The sequence below is a fragment of the Pituophis catenifer genome, unplaced genomic scaffold (assembly GCF_029215685.1).
Source record: "Pituophis catenifer annectens isolate HBS135680 unplaced genomic scaffold, rPitCat1.0.hap2 SCAF_2, whole genome shotgun sequence".
Taxonomy (NCBI): domain Eukaryota; kingdom Metazoa; phylum Chordata; class Lepidosauria; order Squamata; family Colubridae; genus Pituophis; species Pituophis catenifer.
The window spans coordinates 232,859,503-232,882,758 of NW_027256882.1; the positions used below are offsets into that span (position 1 = coordinate 232,859,503).

At 34.3% G+C, this 23,256-nt stretch overlaps 1 protein-coding gene across 3 annotated transcripts in view; it reads left to right on the forward strand.

Moving 5' to 3' along the window:
* Positions 1–895: 895 nt before the first annotated feature.
* NTRK2 (neurotrophic receptor tyrosine kinase 2) overlaps positions 896–23,256 on the forward strand; it is a 160,273-nt gene continuing 137,912 nt past the window's right edge. Inside the window, exons 1-5 of one of the 3 annotated variants that reach the window (XM_070935631.1) lie at positions 896–1,028; positions 15,609–15,745; positions 16,550–16,682; positions 17,611–17,914; positions 22,328–22,350. In XM_070935631.1, coding sequence (XP_070791732.1) covers positions 911–1,028; positions 15,609–15,745; positions 16,550–16,682; positions 17,611–17,914; positions 22,328–22,350 — 715 coding nt within the window. In that variant the 5' untranslated portion in view covers positions 896–910. Of the gene's footprint in view, positions 1,029–15,608; positions 15,746–16,549; positions 16,683–17,610; positions 17,915–21,981; positions 22,033–22,327; positions 22,351–23,256 lie in introns of all 3 variants that reach the window. The other 2 variants (XM_070935629.1, XM_070935630.1) reach the window with 2 other exon arrangements.

Genomic DNA, 23,256 nt, shown 5'->3' on the forward strand with positions numbered 1-23,256 from the left:
TGTAGTCTTAAATGTAAGCCATTTTTGCATTTGTTCCAAGGGTTTCATAGATGACTTCTTTTTCAAGTTTCTGCATCTTTTGCTTGAAATATATTTCTGTGACGTTTGACCATAAGGGGGAGCTCAGTTTATCCTCAATAATAGAAAACATCTAAAACTGTATTATGGGACACTGTATACTGAGAATTAAATATGATTCTTCTTCATGATCCAGAATAATTTTTTTTCTACTGAATTGAAGAAAATGGCATTCTTTTCTTCCCAGTCAGAGTCAGATTTTTGAGCTACAACTTTTCAAACCTGCTTCTCTCCAAATGTGTCTAAACTAGCAGCAGTGGCTAAAAATGTTAGGAATTATAGTCCTAACACATTTAGATGGATCAGATTGTAGTCTAAACTAGATAAATGGATTAGAACTATTTTGGGCAAAATCAAACAAAGAGGGTTTGGGATCTCATCTTAGAAGAGGCATCCCCTTTCCCAGAGATGCAAAAGGGAATATATTCTGATCCAATGAATGTTGTCAGGTCTACAGAAGTACTATTTTATTGATATATACACTTAGCTGATTACTAAATTAAAGCTCAGGAGCCACCATGCAATGGCAATGTTGTATTTAAATATCCACATAAGAATCTGGAAAAATAAATACATTATTTGGACAGCAATGAAAAGTGTTTTCCTCTTATCCTAATTGTGGGCCTGATTAGAGACAAGTGTAATTCAATATGCTATTATCTGCTTTTTTGTCACTGTTTAGACCTGTCTAGTCTTATTTTAAAGTACCTTTCATTTGTCAACTGTTGTTTGGGGAATTTTTTTCTTAAAAATCCTGATATAAATCTATTTTTGTTGTTGTTGTTTTTGTAGGATTTTAGATGGCAACCCTTTCAAGTGTTCCTGTGATATTATGTGGATCAAAGTATTCCAAGAGACCAAGTTTCCAAAAGCAGAAACTCAGGATTTTTACTGCATAAATGACTACAACCAGAGGATATCTCTGCTAGAGAAGCCAGTCCCAAACTGTGGTAATGCACTTTTATTAATATCTATATTTAAGCTGTTAAAAATGGAGTACAAGAGACCTCTGTCTAAACTTCATTAATTTTGGTAGAACCTCATAGAAAGTTTAATGGATTTTCTTATTTTAAAAACAAGTTTTAGTTTTGATTGGGAGATACATACATCCTATTTCAGACAACTCTTGCAGTCATATATAGATAGGGTGCTTAAATGGAATCATGATTAATAGAATTTAAGTTGCTGCATGATTTTCTGCCTGAAATAATTCTCTGACTTTTTAAATTTTTCAAATTCGTTTTGGTGATACACATATTCCCCCCCCCCCAAATGTACTCTTATTTCTAGTTTATCTAATGAAGTGTTGTTTCTATTATAAGAACATTGAAAACTGCTCATGTCCTGTTATTCTATAAATAAAACTGTTGGTTAAAACTGAAACAGATAATTGTAGGTTGAATGAACTCAAGATCTGTTCCCACTTCAGAAAGTTTTGCTTTAAAAAATTATAATTTTAAACATTTCAAATATCACAAAATTATCACTTGCATCAAGAATGAAGCAAGCTATTTATCTGAGCAAATAATCTGGTATTTAATGGATTGTGCTGTCATTCAATTCATGGAAAGTTCCTGTTGGTGGAAAGAGAAACAATTTTCACTGATTCTTCTCTCTGTTGCATTTCCATAAAAATATATGCTGGAGAACTGCTGACCATCCCAAACAATGAGTTGGTGGCGATTTTGGAGATTATGGTGGGAGGGAGAAATTGACAAAATGCATAAAATTTATTTGTATTAGTGGAAGGAAAATGTAGTATCTAAGAGTCACGTACACTTATCCCTTTTGCTTTCTGTAGTTTACGCTGTAAAAATGGAAAAATCTTGAATGAAGGTCTTTTGCAGGCTCGTTTATGGTGCTTGGTATTCTGTCTCCTGTTTTCCTTTCCTTGCATTAATAGTTTGTGTCAATGGACTTGCGCCTTCTTTTTTCTTTTCTTTGCTACCTTTTCTTATTAAAAAAATTGAGGGGCATATTTATATTGTATATTGGAGCAGCATTGTGTAAAATTTCATTTTGAGGCATCATCTTGAAAAGTTTTAAGGTTTACTTTATTACCCTTTTAAAATGAATTACACTATATTTTTTTTATATTTCTCTTTACTTCTGATCCAACAGGGAGTAAAATTTAAGAGACGCATTTAGTATGGTGTAATTTGTTTTGATGATCTGTGTGATATTGTCTGAAGTACCTCTTTAAAAGATGTGAGTTTGGCATAGGGTAGAAGGAAGACATAGTTCTTTAACAATTCTGTGGATCAATGCAACTGACAGACATGAAAACCTAAGCCTTACAAGCTTTGAAAAACAAAAATCCATAAGGAAATTTCTCTGACATCTGCCAGTTTGAAACCAGATTATTTTTAGTACTTTATTACAAGATTTCTGGATAAAATATTTGTTAACCAACAAGTCCTGTGGTGCTTTTAATTACTGGGATAGCTTAGGTTAACCATGATAGCATTTTATTGTCTAAAAAAATACAAGATGAATCAAAGTATTTGGCTTTCATTCCCCTCCACAGTGTTTTGCATTCTGCATTTTTTCTTGTTTGGTGAGAAATTTCTGTTTTAGCTCTGCTTCTTGGCAATAGTCAGATTATAATTATTTAGCCATATGTTATTATGGTCAAGGTTGGAGTGATGGATGAATCAGTTTTGAGGCTTCTGTTGAAATGTATTCCTGCAGTAATTTTGATAATATATTCCTTAAAACATATACAACTATAACTTGAAAAAATGGTAACCTGTTTATTTCAGTACTAAAAATGACAACTTTAAAATAAGGATGTAATGGAGCATGTTCAAATTAAGCACAATATCATTCAGCATGAATAGAAAAATTGTCATAAGAATCAATATTTGGGCACACTGTTGAACTATATTTGGTGGCTTTGGTGTTATATCTGTCAGTTTTATTCCTAGATATGCAGACATGCTTAAAGCAGAATGCTGTTTTAAGTTGGGGGAAATCTCTCAATAGCTATGAAATCTCTTCAACAAAGACCAGTCCTTAGGGCAGACTGCAAGCTGTCATTTTTTATAGTTCTTTATGGTGTAATTTAATATAGTACAGATGAATTTTACATAGAGTCAGACCATTGTTCAGGATTTCTGAATTGTTTTGGATTTCTGGAATTCAAATTATACCAATTCCTAAACATTGATCCCATCACTGACATTGTGGTGAGGACTATACTACTCTTTGCTGTTGAAATATCAACATCAAGAAATGCTGCTTTACTTAAGCTAGGCATATTACTTATATGTATACTCCTTAGAGATTTTCTTCCATTTTTGTTTTGGAGAGCTAGTGTAGTGGTAGTCATCTGTTGACTTACCTACCTACCTACCTACCTACCTACCTACCTACCTACCTGTTTGAGAAAAGATACTAAAGATGCTGTGCTATTCATATAGAAATTCCTGGACAATTTCACATTTGCCATATCTAGAGGTAAAACTAACCATTCTCCCACACAGGCTCAGACTCCTCACCTATTGTGTGAGAGACAATAGAATTTATTTAGACAGATTTGTATAAGGTTTATAATTGGGAGAGATATAAATATAGATTAGGTATAGCTCAATATACAAGTGTTAACTTCAGAGGTGGGATTCACTTACCTTCCCTACCAGTTCGCAAATATGTGAGTGTGTGTGTGTGTGTGTGTGTGTGTGTGTGTGTGTGCAGTAGTTGTGCATTATGTCTGGGGGGGTGGGCGGAGCCTCCTGCAGTCGCTGCTACCGGTTTGCACAATGATTCAGTGGTGCTGAATCCCACCACTGGTTAACTTGTAATATTATGAATATTTCATTCTTTAGTATTTTCTTTCTTTTAATTTTGTATCTTTGTTTCCTATGGGAATCAGTTACAATTGGGCTGCCAAGGGCTTTGTTTATAAAGTGCAAATATACAAGGATAAAATTTTTATCTTATGATGTTCTTTCTTGGGAGCACTTTATAAGACAGAGATATTTTAGTTGTCATAACTTCACTGCACAGACCTGCCATAATCAAATTATCCATATTATACATCTAAACAAATCTTCTCCTGCCCAAATTTAAACAGTATTTAAAACCAGTGCTTCTAATTATTTTGCTTAAGAGAAAAGTAAGAACAAAGAAGTTTAACTGAGGAGCATGGAAAATTTAAACGACAATCATACACATGTTTATATGAGAGTTCCTGAGTTCATGGACCATTTTGAATGAGAGGCCCTGAGCCCCAGTGTCATATGTAATTCTCAGGGACTTCCAAATTGTCACCAAATTGGAATGATAATATGACAGGAAGTAAAAATGATCAGATACACAACAGGAGACAAAATCAAATTACCTATTTTAATTTTTAATTACATTTTAATGTAAATTACATTTAGTTTTCATCCTGATTCCTATCCAGTAATGTTGGAGTATAGTCTTTAGCCGGAAATATATTCATACCATGATTAGTAAAGGTTCCACTCATACATATGTGCTAGACATTCCCGACTCTAGGGGGTGGTGCTCATCTCCCTTTCAAAGCCAAAGAGCCAGTGCTGTCTGAAGACGTCTCCATGGTCATGTTACCAGCATGACTAAACACCAAAGGGGCACGGAACATTGTTACCTTCCCACCAAAGGTGGTCCCTATTTTTCTACTTGCATTTTTTATGTGCTTTCAAACTGCTAGGTGGGCAGAAGCTGGGACAAGTAATGGGAGCTCACCCCATTACACAGCACTAGGGATTTGAACCGCTGAATTGCCGACCTTTCAATCGACAAGCTCAGCGTCTTAGCCACTGAGCCACCACGTGCCACATGATTAGTTATAGAAGTTTAAATATAAAATCTAGCTATTGTGGTCTGTAAACCATGATTTATTGTGTTGAGTCATTACAGACAAATGGGCTTTAGTTAATAAACTGTAGTTAAACCAATCTTGGCTTAGTATATATTATCTGAGGACAGGCAATGAGGCTTGCTATTCACTAGCTCTATGTAAAACAGACTTTTCTGTTTTTCTGTTTAGTATCTAGTATGTTGTTTCTAGTTTTTTAAAATTCTGTTTTGTGGAAACAGATTTCTTTTTATCTAATTGTCTACTGAGAAAGTTTATCTCAAGAGATATTAAACACCTTTTTTTTTAACAGACTAGAATTTGGATTCACTTTTAAAAATAAATATTGCTGCACCATAGGGGAAAATGTGTAGGTTTTTCTTTTTTTACTCAGTAGCTACATTTCTCATTTATTTATTTATATCACTGCTAATCTCATATGTATGACATATGTACTGTATGTATGTCAGCTTCCCTAGCCCTTGCCTGGTTTCACCTAATTCATGTGCAGTCTGTGCCTGCCTTCCTCCAACTTGTTCACCTACCCCAAAAGGCTGAGAAATTACACTAATGGAAAGTATGGAAAAATGCTTTGTGAATATGAAAGGAAAAGTGGTTGTGAATGAGAAAAAGGAATTATAAAAATAGAAGGAGAAAAAAGTTATTGTATTGTATAATATGTAAAAAGACCAAAGGTTAGGTGCAGAGAGCAAGGAATGGTAAAGTTTTAATAGCCCAAAATGAAGTGGATCAGAAGAAGAGGGGAAGGAGGGAATCCTGGAAGAAGTATTTTATATTTATAGTTTATAGGGAGATGATAGTGAATTGCCAAAAAATAAAATTAAAAGCATTATAGTTGTTAATGCCCAAGATAAATGGACAAAAAACAAGTCATAATTGCTGTGAGAATGTTGATAACAGTTAAAGCTCAGGAGTAGATTATATAACTGGAGAAATGTCTACATATGAATGCAATTTGTCTATGGAATGGCTGTGTGTATCTTGCTTAACATATATGTGAAAAACTGCATCTGGACGTAACAATTGGAAGAATGCTGTTATTTTTCCCTTATACAAAAGGAAAACTAACAAGAATGAATGTAAGAATTACAGGGAGATACTTAGATACTTAGATGTCAAACATCTTCTCAGACATACTTACTCAAACATACATTTTTTTTAATTTGATTTATATGCCGCCCTTCTCCGGAGACTCAGGGCGGCTTACAATGCGTTAAGCAATAGCCTTCATTCTTTTGTATATTTTATACAAAGTCAGCTTATTGCCCCCACAAACTGGGTCCTCATTTCACCTACCTTAGAAAGGATGGAAGGCTGAGTCAACCTTGAGCCTTGGAGAGATTCGAACCAGCAGAAATTGCAGGCAGCTGTGTTAATAACAGGGTGCACTAAACCCCTGTACTATCAAGGCTCATTGCTAAGTATGTCTGAGAAGATGTTTGACAGAATTCTGATTGAAAGTGTGGAAGAGGTCACACTGAGCAAAATTTTGGGAAGTACAGCTTTGTACCAAGCAGAGTGCGAAAACTAGGTTTTTGTTTTCAGAAAGTCATTGAAAAAACATGACAATTTTTGTGGCTTACAGTTTCTTACTGTTTGCGTAGTGTTGTTTATGCCAAATAGCAATAGCATGATGTTTATTTATGTATCTATGTAGCAGCAGTATGGATATTTATGTATCTATATCTTGATCAAAAAGATTATAGTTTGGACAAATCCTTTTCAGTACAGGAGTCCTCAACATAGAGCCATTAATTTAATGACTGCTCAGAGTTGCAACTGCACCGATAAAAGTGGCTTACAAATAATCTTCACACTTGCATCAGTTGCAGCATCCCTTTGGTTACGCGATGAAAATTTGGGTCCTTGGAAACCCACATGTGTTTGATGGTTGCAATGTCCCAGGGTCATGTGATCACTATTTGTGATAGGTTTCATTTACCTTTGCTACTGGTTCGCTCATGTGTGTGCCTCTTCTGCACATGTGCAGAGCGTATTTGATGACATCCAGGGGGGTGGGCAGAACCTCCCGCCGCCACTGCTACCGGTTCGCCTGAACCGGGGAGAACCGGTAGCAACCCACCACTGATTTGTGACCTTCCCAGTCAGCTTCTGACAGAGTCAACGGGGGAAGCTAGATTTCTTTAATGACCGAATGATTTACTTAACAACTGCAGAGATTTGCTTAACAATCTTGGCAAAAAGGTCATAAAATCAGGTGCAACTCATTTAATTACCATCTTGCTTAACAATCGAAATTCTAGTCCTAATTCTTGTCATAAGTTGAGGACTAACTGTATTTCCTGTTCAAAATTTTATATTTTAATGAAGTCCATGTTTAAAACTTCTTGTTGCAGATTATTCCACTGTTGTTAAAAATCACTCTGAAATCAAGTTGTCTTGAATGAGATATTTTCCCCATTCCTAGTATTTGTTCCTTCTCTGACAGAAGCCTTCTGTAAATCTTCACTGATGTCCTATCTTCATTTCTGCTAAATAATTTTCTAAAGGTGAACTTTTGCTTTTTGCTATCTTGACTAAATATTAAAATGATCGGGCTGGAACTAGTGATGTGTAAAATCCCCCTGGTCTGAACATAGAGGGGGCTGTTAGGTCTTCGAATGATGGAAGATTTATCAATTTGCACAATGCTTTGAGATATAATTTACTTTAGGCCAGAATTATAACTCTTTTAAACAAGTTCCCATGAATGTGACTGCAAGTCTTGCTGCAAGAATGGAATGGGATCTTATTTTATCATGTACATTCAGAAACCTCAGTTGGATTAAGAACATTACTTCAAAATATTATCTTTGCCTCTAGGAGTTTAACTAGTAACTTAAATCCCTCAATACATTTGAATTGTAACAATAAGATTCTGAAGGATATACTTAAGCCAAACATTGATTTGTTGGAAATATTGACAGTAATATTGGCCATATGTTTTATATACTACATATGGTTCACATGTTATAGAGATTATGCTTTTATAAATTTTAATTAAAAAAAAAACCCACTATACTCCAAAATTACTTAAAAATAAAATCCATTACACTTGAATTCATAATCCCATCTAGTTTTTCATGACCTAATGCTATATGTCATGAAAATATAGTTCTATACATTTTCTAAATCTGGGAAACAATACTGAACAATTTGAATATCAGCCTATGAAATATATATATGCATATATATTATGGCATTGAACTCTTCATTGTTCATATTGAAATAATTATAGTTATCTCTGTCTTTCCAACCCATTTTTGAGCATTTATTCCTCCCCTTTCCCAGAAATGTTTCCCCTAATTGTAGATTACTCTAAAGCTTTTGGAACCATTATAAGACTATTTTAAACCCAAGACTTTTATATAATAGGCAGATGAACAGCTAGATATTTACCTGAAAGGAAGACTTCTTTAAATTCAAGATATCCTCCTGCCAAAAAGAATCTGAATTTTTAAAAGTGTCCATTACTGTATTGCCTGAGAATCTAAGTTTTTCCCCCTTCATTTTAAATTATATTGATTTGGAGGAAAAATTCATTTTTATTTCAGGTAAATATAATAAATGAGACATATCATATAGTTCCTTTCCTTACCAGTAGGTGGCAAAATCCCACAGAAACTTTTCCATCTGGACTGCCTTGATAAGATTCTGCCACAAAGGCAATGCAGTCTAATAGTCAGTGCTCATCTTAATAAACACTTTGCTCTCAATACCTTTTCCCATTTTAAAAATTTAGAACCCCCAAAGAGCATTTGTTTGTGTTGCTTACATTTATCAATATTTACCATATTAAAAATTAAAATATATGCATTTGTATAATACTTATGTATTGAATCAGTTAAACATAACAATATTAAAACCACTAGGTAATAAATAAAATTTAATGAAATATTGTTCATTAAAACAAATAATAATAATAATGAGAATGGTAACATTTTAAAAATTTTTTGCAAATGTCTCCAATATCTGGCAAATAATTTTGATTTTGCAGATCCCTGAGTAGAATTTGAGGGATCCCCCGAGGATTCTCAAATCAGACTTTAATAACACAGTTCTAGATTAAAACGCCACCTTTAAAAAAATATTGTTAAAATGTAGGCACAGACATGAACAACATATACAGAGTCATCTTAGGCTTCAACAAATTCAAATGGACTGGAATTTGACACTTTCAATCAGAATATTACACTACTTACTATTCAAGGCATTAAAAATAAAGAAGGAATGGTTTTGCTCTCACCATTGATGCAAAAGTGAAGGAGCTTGATGAGTTTTGTAGTCAAGTTTGATTTGAAAATGACAAAACATGCAAGTGAGATGCGCTGCTTGTGGTTGAAGAGTTGCAAGTAGTAAGGATAAAAATGTAGTTGGACTATATTTTTATATACTCCTTATACTACTAGAAAATAGAAACAAAGCAGGAGAACAGCTTATACATTTTTGACAAAGTAATGATTTCTTCATTGCTATCACATTCTTCAACATCCAAAACGGTACACGTATACATGGACATAACCAGATAGAGCACACAGAAATAAAATTTAATATATAATTAATACACGGAATTGAAGAGGTAAATTATAACAGCAAAACTGTGGCGAGAGGCCAAATCGGTGTAGTGTCACCAGGCTAGGAACTAGAAAACTGAATTCTACTCCCATGGCTCCTGCCTTAGGCATGTGAGCTGGCTGGGTGACTTTGGGCCAATCATTCTGTCTCAGCCCAACCTGGTCACAGGATTATAGTTATGGAGAAAATAGGAGGCAGAAGGATTATCAAATATGTTCATTGCCTTGAGTTATTTATAAAAGATAGTAAAGGCTGGATTAAAACAATCTAAAAAGTGGGAAGGAACAAATCGTGAACTATTCATATGCAAATCCAAGCCAAGAAAAAACAAAAGAACAAAGTCAACCAGCTATCAATACAATCTTAAAATATACCAACAGTTATCAAAGAAAACATCAGTGCTGCTTTGACGTCTTGAACTCATTGATAGGGAACCAGAGGAACTGTGGAGTTAAATCAAAGCCATTTTTGAGAGTGAATGTGAAATGAGATTACCCCAAAAATAGAATAAAGCAAACTGGATGGCAAAACAGACAGTGAATATTGCCCAGAAGAGAAGACAAGACAAAGGCAAGAAAGACATGATTTCAAGAAGGAACTTAACATAGAATTTCAAAAACCTATTAGAAGAGACAAGAAATAGTAAAGACATTGAAAAGACAGTCACATCAAAACAAGGAAAGTCATCCAAAAGATTTCCTAACTCAGAGTTTGCAACCTTGAATTGATAATATTAAGCGACATCAATGAATAGATAATAACTGAGTCAAAAAAGATCCAACAAAGAGGATTATGCTGAAATTCTGTACAATAGAGATATCAACATCTAAGATACCTTAAACAATATTCCCTACTTATTTTTTACCAGGTAATGCTTGGAAGAATGGATGTACCAGAAAAGTTTCAAATTATTTCTTTCCCTGTTTATAATAAGGAAAGGAGTCCCTGCAGATTTTACTTCGCTAGTCATTGCCAACTATAGGAGGTGGAGCTCATATCTGTTTCCATTCCTTTTTATAATACTCCATCCCTGTTTATAGTACTACATCCCTGTTTATAATACTGATTGTAAATTATCTTTAGTTATTTATAGGGCATTATTTTGTTAAAATAAAATCAGAAGAATTTTAGAATGATTCTAGTTGTGTAGAGGTCTAGATTTGAAGGGTAATAGTGATTTGGAATATACGTGGGCACATATCTAACCCCTGTCAGGTACATCTTAGATACATATTTTCCTAAGATCTAGTTTATATTTTCCTAAGATGCATATTTTCCTAAGACACATACTCAGAATCACATTTTGCTCTTTCAACACAGATCCAAATACAGCCATAATACTGATAGGGAAAGTTATCTATAAATAAAAAAAAGATTCCAGATGAATGGAAGGTTTGTCAAATTGCTTCTCCACAGATTTTGGATGGAGCATAAATATCCAGCAGATTCATATGGATTCATTATGTACCTATCAACATCAGCTCCAGTGAGCTTGTTGTCGTCTGCAAAATATATCCTGATCTGAAAAATTCACTTAATGATTCTTATTATATAAATGACAACAATAGGGAACAAACAGCCCGAACTTTGCTGCTCCCAAAAAGCTAAATAGAGTTGATCTGGGTGTATGCTTGTATAGGAGACCCTTTGGAAATCCAAAGGCTTTAGTCAAAGAAGCTGAGAATAAATAATAGACAAAAGCAGTGACAAACTACTTCTGTATTGTTGTCAAGAATACTACATGAATGTGTTCATGTAGTAACTGGGAATTAAGCCCAACTCAAGAAAATTTGTATTTTATTGATGCACAAGAATGCAACCTTGTTATAAGAGATGCACATAATCAGAAATTATGAAATGGAGCAATAAATATTGTCTTCAGATAGACAACCTGCTTTGATTTATAGGATTTTTCTCACCAGCGTGGCAGCAAAGATCACAGCAGAATCTTCCATTTTTTAAAAACTAAATTGTAGTTTCTCAAAATATTCATAAGTGAAAAAATTGGTTAGATTTATCATTTAGGGGAACAAATGAACTTCAGATTATGGATCATGATTGGATTGTTTTCTAATTATTTAATTTAAGTATAATTTCTCATTTAAACAATAGTTTTCAACAGTTAATTGAAAAAAAGAATTTTTAAAAATGTTGTACTTGTGTCTTATCAATTATACTGTATGGAAGAATGAGGGACCGTGGAAGCATATTAGCTAAGAATCAGAGAGGTAACTGCTTTGGTTGATTTTAGAAACTTGAGTAGGATTGAATCTAGTTAATACTTGAAAATATAATCAGAAAATTCTAAATTAGTTTTTCTAGAAAGATTCTGAAAATAAATAATGGCAAACCACCACTTCTGTATTTTTACAGAATGATTCCATCAATAGTTCCATGGAGTCACCAGGATTTGAACTTGACTCATGAGAAGATTTTGCCTTTACTGTTATGTACATCACACCAAAGTATTAATAATAGCGGGCATTATGTCTAAGTTAACTATGCAAGCCTTTTTGATAATGCCAAATGCTTTATGCAAAATGGCCTCTGAATGAGGGTATACAAAAACAACTAATATCTTATGCAGTGTTTCTATATTTAGAGAAGTTCTCTCCTGTTGTCAAACCAATTAGTATGCAAGCCCACCACTTTTCATTACTTGTGTGTATATAGTTTGCAGTGTTACTTCTAAATAGATAATATGTTATTTGCTTTGTGCAGTTGCAACCATGGAGATATTTTCTGTGTAATTCACCTTATTGTATTAAAATATACAAACAGTAAACCAGGTTCAAAAATATATTCGGCACTAGGATTTTAATGGATGTTCTGTTTAATTTTGCTCTTAAGACTTTGTCCAGTAATTCCAGTTACTGAAAGCTTTGAGGCTACAATAAATATGCAACTCACATGCAGAGTTTTCTTCCAGTTTAGATAACTGCCAATCAAAGCTTTGTGATGACATGGTATGCCTCATTGAGTGAATTATAGCTTCCTTATTAGAATATAATATCAATATCATATTCTTTGAAAAAATCTGAGACCAATAAAAATACTTATGGGAGAAATTATCTATGAAAGTAAGGTCTCTGTGATATAGGGGAAAAAAAGATTTGCTATTTTATAGACATTAAGCTGTACTTGAGCATTTTAAAATATATTCAAATATTGGAGCTGCACTTTAGAAGCCCAATAATCTCACCTATAATTTTCAAAACCATTGTGACAATATCAAGCTGGGAAAATCAGTCTTGAATGGATTTTTTAAAAGTAGCTTGTGTTTAGGCAAGTTTGGGCATAAATTTTAGAAGACTGGTTGAGTAAGAAACAAATACAAGCTTGGTTCTATCAGAACTCCTTTTTTTTGCCTGGTGCGGCAAATGCAAACTCTTGTTATAGAAAACTGAACAGCAAAATGCCAGCCTCGCCCAGTTGTGTAATCCATAGTACATCCATTTTGAATAATAGTTTTGCCTGTAGCTCTCAGTCCTCTGGTCCTCAAAATGTTAAGTGCAGCTAGTTATTAACTTGTGAGCTTGTATATATTTTTTTAAAAAATAAGCCTTACACAGTTTGGTAGGGCTTGTAGAGGATTCTAATATTACTATTTCAATACTGCTCACATTCTGTCTCAATCATACCCTCGCATAAATGAACTTGAAATAGGCTCTTGAAAGGTTACATAATTGTTCAGTAGGGTTCAGAGTATTTTATGAACGTAAAGTAATAAATGTACAGTACAAAAAAGAGGGTAGGTTTCCACACTTTGGAACATCTATGACTGCACCTTCTTTTTATTGTAAGTTAAAGGTTTCTGCTAGTTTTGTCTGCCCTGAATTTTGAGCGTTCTCAATCTCTAGACTTTTTAGTGCAAATTGACTGGTATTTTGAATAGAAGCTTGTAGCTATTTAGAGGCAGAATGAAAGGGGGGTTCTTTTGGTTCACATTTTATTTATTCATAACATTTCACAGAGAAAGGGCATTCAGTATTCTAGGAGGTCGACATTTTTTCAATTACATACATTACTCTGCAAAACCGTCCCTTTGCCTCCAAAAGCAACACTTCTGCTAATGTGCCCCTTTTGTTAGCAACATAAGTATTTAGGTAGGCTTCTGTTAGACTTACAGTAGCTGGCAATTTGTTTTGGGGAGGGAGGCTAGTAGAAAGTTAATCAACTTATTTTTCAGTCATCCTTTTCCTTGGGGGTGCAAAGTGGGGGCTGATATGATAAAGCATAGATAACCATCTGCTGACTCTTTGTGGATTATTTTCCATCTCACAGGAACGTAGATATCTTCAGCAATCTGAAATTGCCTAGATCCACTTCATTTGCTAGCCATATTCTCTTTCTCCTTCTTTGACTCCAACATGACCTTTCCTGTAGCTCTTCAGCAGATTTTTATTTCCTTTTCCCTCTCTTGAGAGCCGTATGTATGTGAAAACCTTATCTGTTTTCTCTCAGTTTCTTCCCATCCTTAAATTTTCAGCTGCAAATATAATTGTGTATCTAGGAGATTATGTGACATAATGACAGTGGTATTCTGTTCCATTCTGTTTCTTAAATGGTAACTAGCATTCTTTGCCTTTACTTTCTGAAATCAATGAAAAGGACTTAAGATCTTCGCAGATAGTTCAGACCTGCAGCAATCCATTAGCCTGTAATTGGAAATTTATTTGCACATATTCATTGCCAAATACATACAAGATTTACCTTATGAAGTAGTATTCCAAATGACAAACTGAAATAGCAGTATAAGAATATAATTTCATATTTTTTTTTTTAAAAAAAGAAATGTACTGATTTTGAAAGAAGAATTCCAAAGGTTCAGATTATCATCTTGGTCATCATTCCAAAAGTATCACATTTAACTTAATTTCTTCTGGAAAAAATATATTTCCAACTTTCATTATGTTCACAAATTACTAGGCACCTATACTACAAAACAAATAACATATTTTCAAGGACATCTCACAAGGGGAGAACATGTTCCTGTCTGAGGAACATAATAGCAGTCCACATGTTATTGCACAGTCCCAGAGAATTTCTATATAAATTGGAATGGATAATAGTTATATGGGCATGTATTAATTTTCAATATCAACAATGAGGAACAAAGCTTTTGAACTGAATGTTTTTTAATGTTTAATGTAAAATATTTTATGTCCTTTGTATGTAGAAGCATCAAACATCTGATGAAATTGTATCAGAGGATGCTGTAAAGTCTATTGGTTCCTATATATGTATGCAGTACATTTCCTTGGGTGTATTTGGTGGCATCAGTATATGGGCTAGGTTACAAGAAATCAGTAGAATTTTTATACATGAACAAACTTTCATGTTGCATGAGTTCAGAAATCATTCCTTTTTTTTTTTTTTTTACACATTCTACACAATTAAAACAGGACCCTACTTTTTCTAGGTTGATGTCAGAATTCCAGGGAAAAACAAAATTAGGCTTGGGGTTGAAAATGACAAGTCAATATTTGTTGTACAGTATACAATAAAGCAGTATTTGTGCTTTAAGTAAGCACAAAGCTAAAATAAATCCAGGCCTATTCTAGATCTTGTGGAGAGATTTGCTCCAAATATTGGTGAAAGGAAAAGGATTTTTAAGAATAATCGTTGGTGCCTATAGTTCCACCAGTGGCATAGTTGAGTATTTTAAACGGTAATCTAAATGACTACTCTGTAGTGGTCACTGTTACTGTGAGAGATGGATTACTTTGGAGATGTCTTCACTTGGGAGGAATGGAGAATAATCCAGTAAATCACATGATATAAATTTCCTTTACACATTTTGATAAACATATTTAACTGAATGCAATAAGGGAGCAGATGAATAGACAAATATTAAATACTTCATACTAGATATTAAGGAAGTTTTACTTGAGATAGGGATAGCATCAAACAGTCTTTGCTACTATATGAAACTGTCTGTAGAATAAAGTCCTTTTACTTTGTGAGGTTGTCGTAACGAATCAGTACTCTGTTTATTTTAAAGTTCTGTTTTGATGCGCCAAAATATTGCGTTAATTTCTGAGAACTGACAAACATATACCATACTATATATGTTCAGATTTAAAAATATTTCTGTCTTACTCTCTAGGCATGCCTTCAGTCAAGTTGAATACACAAAATCTCACAGTTGTTGAAGGCAAAACTATCACTTTATATTGTGAAGCCACAGGAAGTCCATCACCAACGATAGCTTGGGTTTTCAATAATATTGTTTCAAAACATGAGGTAAGAGTTTAATATTAAAAAAAATGTATAATTAGCCATGGTAAAACTCATGTTTTGAGCAGGCATTAAGTTATCTTGGGTGGTCTTCATTTCTGCTGCAGCTCATTTTATCAAGGACATTTGGGTCCAGATATAACTTTCAAAAGAGAATGCGTAACTACCTGCTTTAGAATGGATGGCATTATACCTCTCCTCATTTTCCTAACATGGGGAAATGTTAATTTTCTCCTGAAATCATCTGTATATCTTGCTTTGCTTCTTAAAGAGCTAGGAAGGGCATGAAACAAGCTGGATAATGAGGAAAGTCAAATTACCAAAACATTTTTCTACTCCCTTGGGCTCAACAAGCCAGTAGTGGGTTTCAATTTAGTTTGTTACCGGTACGCTTGTGTGGGCGTGCACTTGTGCATGCCGCCTCTGCACATGCACAGAAGCGTTCGGGTGGGTGGGTGGAGTCTCCCACTGCTGCCACTACTGGGTCGCCTGATCCAAGGCGGACCAGTAGCAACCCACCACTGCTACAAGCCCATAGTATCATAGAAGGCACACCTTCTTCACCACAGTGGATGTTGTCTAACTGTCATCCAAGGGAAACTGGGCATAATAGACTATCTGCAAAGAGGTCCTCAAAACAAGCAGTGTGTATACAGTGCTTGTTCCATATTAGTAGTGAATAAAGTTTTTGAAAGTGTTCTTATGTAAATTAGTTAAGTACATTTGTTGGCATTAATAGTATGCAGAAAATCATACTCAGTTTTCAATGGAAATTCTCTAAGCCTATGTATTTCTTTGTATTCCTTCTAGAGTGATACAAATAAGAACCCCGCTTCTTTTACTATAAAGAATGTCTCATCAAGTGACAGTGGCATACAGATTTACTGTATAGCAGAAAATATTGTGGGTGAAGACCAAGCTTCTGTCGACCTCACCGTGTTCTGTATGTAAATAACTTTAGACATAATTTTCATGCAGAAAATCGTTGCCTAATGAAAAAAATTGGGAAATAACATTTTGGAATTTATGCTGAAGTTTTCCAAGAAAGAGAGATTGTTTATAAAATAAATATTTGCAAGAAATGAGTTAGATAGAACAGAACAGAACAGAATAGAACAGAATAAAGCTGGAGGGGCCCTGGAGGTCTTCTAGTCCAGCCCCCTGCTCAAGCATATACTATTTCAGATAAGTGAGATTGAGAATTGTATCTTTTTATTTCCTGGCTGTCCTTAATGACTTATAGCCATAATTACCATGCTATCACACCAATGAAATTCTTCATTTGAATTTGCTATAGGATTCAGTGTATTTAGTACTATTACTACATTAGCCATTAAGCAATGATATGGGTAAATGCCAGCAGCAAAGTAAATGGTATTTACATATGATAATATGATATGGCCTCTAGGAGGGTGTTCCAGTCAATATTAAGATTATATCTTATTCAGTTCTCTAAATTGGTCTGCCCTTAAAGAACTGTCTGTCTCCCACCGACTACTGAAATTTGCCACGCATTCTTAGTGTTGATAGTAATCTTAGAAAAGGAATAATGAAATGGAGGGTTTGGTGGGACTAGGCATCTGGTAAAGCAGTTGCACAGATCTCCTGGTTTCCGTAGAAGCCCCCAAATCAATTCCCACCATCCACCAATGGCATGGTAGTCAGCAGAGGTGGTATGGGTCCTATTCTAGCAATTCCTCTTCTAGATAATTCTTTTATTATTATATGCAAATGAGTTTTTTTTCAAATTTCATTCCTTCTACCTTTCTGCTTGTATCTTAGCTTTATTTGAACAAACTGACTGATTGACAAAGAAGAGAATACATGAAAGACTCAGGTTATTTCTTTTTCTTTTTCCATTCTTATTATAGTTGCCCCAAATATCACATTTCTCGAAATACCATATTCGGACCATCATTGGTGCATTCCATTCAGTGTGAGGGGAAATCCACAACCAGTCTTGACATGGCTACACGATGGGGCTAAACTGAATGAATCAGAATATATTTGGACCAAAATACATGTTACCAATCGGACAGAATATCATGGCTGCCTTCAGCTGGACAATCCTACTCATGTCAACAATGGCAATTATACTTTGGTGGCACAGAATCAATATGGAAAAGATGAAGCCAATGTCTCTGCTTATTTTATGGAAGATCCTGGAGGTAGTAAGTAATAATATAATTAGAACATTGTTGAAGCATTAAGTAGGTTTATATATATATATTAGTAGCATTAGGTGTAATGATGTCACTAAAAATTGAGCATTCATCTATTTACTTGCAAAAGTAAAATAAATTACTTAATAGTCCTGTACTATTAAGCTAAAAGATCAGATGGTTAAAATGCTAAAAAGCAAAGTTATGCAAATATAATATAATCTTCCTCTGATTGAATAGCAAAGTAGCCTTAACTTTTCATGATGGCTTAAAGTATTTCTGCTTAGGATCTTTAGCCAACAATAGAATATTATTATATGGTTAAATTCATAATAAAAATAATATTTTCTTGTTTTCAATATTGCAGTACAAGATTAAAAGTACATTACTGCCACTAAAGGGAGCATTTTCCATCCATTTGCTTGCTTAACTTTTACTTTCTTTTTGTCATCAGTCACCGGGGTCTACTTTTAGTAACTGATTAGATCAGATGGATTTAACATAATTTCCTCAGCGTAAAATTACTGTTTTCCTTTGAATTAAAACAATTAAGTCTTCTTTTCAGATACACTTAAAGCTAATTGCATTTCTTATATTTACCTGTGATTTTAATTAAATGTGATTTAAGTCATATCATCTTTCTTTTTTATCACTACTGCTGGCAAACTTATTAATTACAGGAAACTCTTAAGAATGCTGGGATTTTTTTGTTTCTTCTGTGATGAATAGATCACATAAATGCAATCATAGTGGTGGAATGATTTATAAATTTGCAGTACTATGGGAATGCTTTAAAAATTGGTAAATTAATTGTCTAGAGGTTGCCTGGCTATGTGTTGTAATACATTTGGAGAAAACCAGCTTGGGGAAGGCTGGATAAGATTTTTTTTCTTCCCCTCAAGAAAAAAAATGGCAGTACATAAAGGGAAAAGAAATAAAAGTGGATTGAATGAGGACAGGAGATTTCTCTTATTCTCTTTATCTTGCAACTTATAAGAGTAAAAGGATAGAATAGTGCTTGATGCCTAATGCCAATTGAAGAAGACTAACCTAAACGATGCATATAATTTATTAATGGCTTTATTCCTCAACTTAATATATCATTGACATTAACAAAACCTCCTTGACTTCTGCACCTAGTGCTTATATGGAATAGTTTATACATGGAATGTAATTATGCCACCCATCTCACCTGTACGGTGACTCTAATATCCCTAATAAGAAACTACAATAGATTCTTTCAAATTTTGTAAAGGCATGCTCTCTGTTCCCCGTATTGTATTTTTCAAGCATAATAATAACTACTGTGACCTGGATCTTATAAAGAGAATGATGGCATCTTGGGATAGTTGTCAAATATTTGATATCCTAGAAATGTGCTTGTACAAATATATGATAGTTTGGGATTCAGAACAGAACGGAAAAACAAGAGTTGGAAGTGACTTTGGAGGTCTTCTAGTCCAACTCTCTGATCAAGCAGGAGACCCTATATCATTTCAGACAAATGGTTGTCCAATCTCTTCTTAAAAACTTCCAGTGTTGGAGCACTCTCCAATTTCTGGAGGTTACTTATTGTTCTTTATAGTATAAGTAAGTATGAGCTACTTATGGTCTGCCTTAAAGGTGTTTCCAGCAGTGTTCTACACGGGATGCTCTAAATCATATTTCTTCTTCCAGTCTAAGATATCTTCATTGCCCTACAAAGCAGCCCTACAAGACTTCTTGTGCTGCAAAGTTTTGCTTAAAGTGGGGGAGTGAGGCCTGAAAGTAATAGATAAACTTGTACCCAGTGGCCTCACTCCTGCAGGAATATATTTTAACGTGATAAACATGCCACTCTTTTAGGCTCTGACCTAATTTTAGTATGCCAGAAACTAAAAATCATTTTTTGTTATGTAGTTTGACTATCATCCTTTAAAAGGACATTAGAATAAACAGTATTTGTCCATCTTTTCCCATTATGTAAATAAAGATAAATGTGAAAAGATAAAATCTGCTGTGATTACATTCAAAGTTTTTGTTGCTATTTAAGATGAATACAAATCATTCTTGGAATCTTAGCATGGCTATTGTTTCTTTGCATTGTCATTGTGAATTGTACATTCTGCACAATGAAACATGACAAGTAGACCCACACCCTGGTATTATATTCATTTCCATGCCTACGTGCTAGCATTAAATGTTACTGGATGTTTAATGAGCAGGAATATGCTCCTTGAGATTAGAATTGATTTTATGTCATCATAGAACTGACAAATACTTGAATAACAGTGGGATCTTATGCTTGTATAAGCATAGGTCAATTTCACTTAATTTAGTAAGAGGCATATTCTCACTGAATCTTGAAAAGTGTGTACAAAATTGCAGATTTGAAGGCTATAAGATAAATCTATCTACTTTTTAAGTGTAATTATCACTATCAAACTCAGAAGATCAGTTTCATCTCAAAGATGAAAACAATTAATGTATGCTAAGATTCTGTACTGACAGAGATAGGTAATTAATTATTCTAATGTCTGCTATGTAAATCTTTCAATAGGAATGCATAATATCTAGTAACAATGTTCTGTCAAAGTCTATTGATGCATGTTACTATGACTAAGAAAATGGTTAGAACTATGCAGATATAACAATAGGACTATTAAACAAATAAGGGCCTTTTATTGTCAGTGATTTATGGGATGCAGTAAACAATCTACAACCAGCCATTTTATTTTAAGTCCCTGGCCAAGAGGAAAATTGTACAATTAACCCTAAACAGAATAGTGCAACATAGGAAGGGAATTCATTCCGTCCTTCTCCATTGTTTGGGAGGGTTAAGTGGGGAAATAAAATAATTTCTAATTTCCCATGCTATTCCAGAACTTTCATATGCAAGGTTTTTTTTCCAAGAAACTATTGACTTCATTGTGCTTTTTAATTATATTTCAAGCCATTTTTAAAATGTTCTAAGGTTGCACCCTTTTTTCATATAAAACTATCAAAGAGAATAATAATACATTTCAAATGTAATTATATGTAATTTTTATTACTAATATTTAAACCAGTTTGTCTTAGAGACAACTTCATTATCCAGATAATCTGTTAATATAAAATATGTACATAAAACTGTACAGAAGATAATTTTTTTGGTCCGGGCACAGAATTTTGGCTTCTGTTCTTATTCAGAGCAGGCAGTAATATTTTTTTATTATTATGATTATTGAAATTGTTCCAGAAGTTTTTAAATAAGTAATAAAGGATTAGAATACCAATTTACTTTTAAAGTAGGAGAGGCAAAATGGTTTTTGAAACAGATGAGAAAAGTCAAACACTTGTTATATTCCTATTTTTTTAAAATATGCCTTCTGTTGGCAAGTTCTGATAATTTTTGTGATAACTACAATTAACAATAAAATCACCATTTTTAAAATTTGGAGTAAGTCAAAAAGAGAAACGAAAAAATCATCTGGGTCTGGATTCCTCACTGGGATGTGTTTATTGTGGCCGTTGGGAACCTTCCCCAGCTTATGTTGTAGGAGTACTATACAGTATACAGGTCAGTAAATGACAGAAATCTTCTAATGGCATTGGTATGCCCTGGCCTTTATGCAGTGGTTCTTCTATTTGAAAAAGCGATACCATAAAGCTTCACTAGCACCAAAGAACTGAGTTCTCAAATTTTTGCAAAGTCTTCTAGACCAGCGGCCCCCAACCTTTTAGGCACCAGGGACGGGTTCCGTAGAGATGTTTTTCTGAGGACCAGAGTGGGCATGGTTTCACATGCTGCCTGCATCCCGCAGATGGGACTTCGCTTGTTTGCATGGCCCAGTTTCTGGCATGCCACGGCCTAGTGCTGGTCCATAGACTGGGGGTTGGGGACCCCTATTCTAGACCCCTTCCTTTCCCAAGAAAGACAAGACAAAAATAGTCATCAGAAAAAGTCAGTATGAATAAACTAAAGTCTTCCTTTCAGGCCCCTTTTTTTCTGGAAAAGCTTCTAGTGCCTTTCCCTTTGAAGCTCAAGACCAGGTGGGACAGGTCTTTCAGGTAGGCACTTTAGTGTCTCATGAGTAAGCTCACAGAGCTCTTCCTCCACAGAGCAATACCTGGAATGCTGGTTTCCAACCCCAGATGAGACAGAACTTACAGGTAGGCAACCCAGAGTCTCATAAGCAAGCTCATGTGAGAATTCCTCATAGGCACATAACATATATTATGATATGCATTTATTTTCTCTAGTAAACTGATCAAGACATAATTAAAAGAGTACAAATAATAAGTATGCCAGCTGCATGAGTTGAAACAGGTGCAAAGTAGGGGTGTATGCAAAGCAAGAAGTTGCTTTAGAACATATTTTAGAAGGATGATAGAGTGGACTGTGTTCTGACAAACAGAAATTGAAATATCTCAAGTGTTTTGTCATCTGAACAATCTGAACTTGAAGTAACCCTTTTACTCCCTTGTTTAGTATCCTAGGTGGTGTAGTAGTCTGCATCGAACGCTATGTACAACCTGGAAAAAATGATCAAGGAAATTATTTTTAATTTTTTCTTCAACATTATAATATTTTCCAAAGCAAATTATGTAAGCAACAGCTGTTTCAATGCTTTCTGTAGCCAGTGCTTGCACAACAGCCTCAGAACTGATCTCAGCCAAAGAGTGACACCAGTAGATGAATTTCAGCACAACCCATTTATCATGTCACAACAGCAAAATATATGTTTTTTTCCCTTACATAATATTTCTGTAAAGCTCCACATATAACTAAAGCAACATAGTGCTTGTATTTGATAGTGTGAAAATTGAAAAGCAGAACAATATTATCTGTACAACATATACATCATGCACATTTCTACACTTGGCAGTGTGCCTAAAAAAGAAAGCAAAACGTGACATATTGGGCAGCTACAAACTTAAAACTTAATTTCAGTTTCTTCACAGCAAAGAATGTAAAACAATAGGAAATTTAACTATCAGGAAATGAGAAGTCTTTTTCCATGTCCAGTTGGTTGGCCTTTCCAAATGTCCTCAGCTGAACAGCACATAACATTAGAGGCAGTATACTCTATGTAAATTCAGTGAGTTAGTGATGGGCCTAGCCACGTTATCAGTGTCAATTAATGAATGTTTTGATAAACTGGTGGCAGTCTGGAGGGTGAGGGTAGGGTTTGATATTTAATTGCCCTCAATTGGCTAGTTAGAAAGTCCAATAGCCAATATGTACATGTACCAGGAAAATGATATGCACTGATATACCGATATATTACAATAATTGAATTGAATTCTCCTCAAATAAAGAACCACTTCTGAGTTGGGAGCATATTTGAGGGAATGGAGGGAACTAAATGTAGAAGCATAATTAAAGGAAAAACA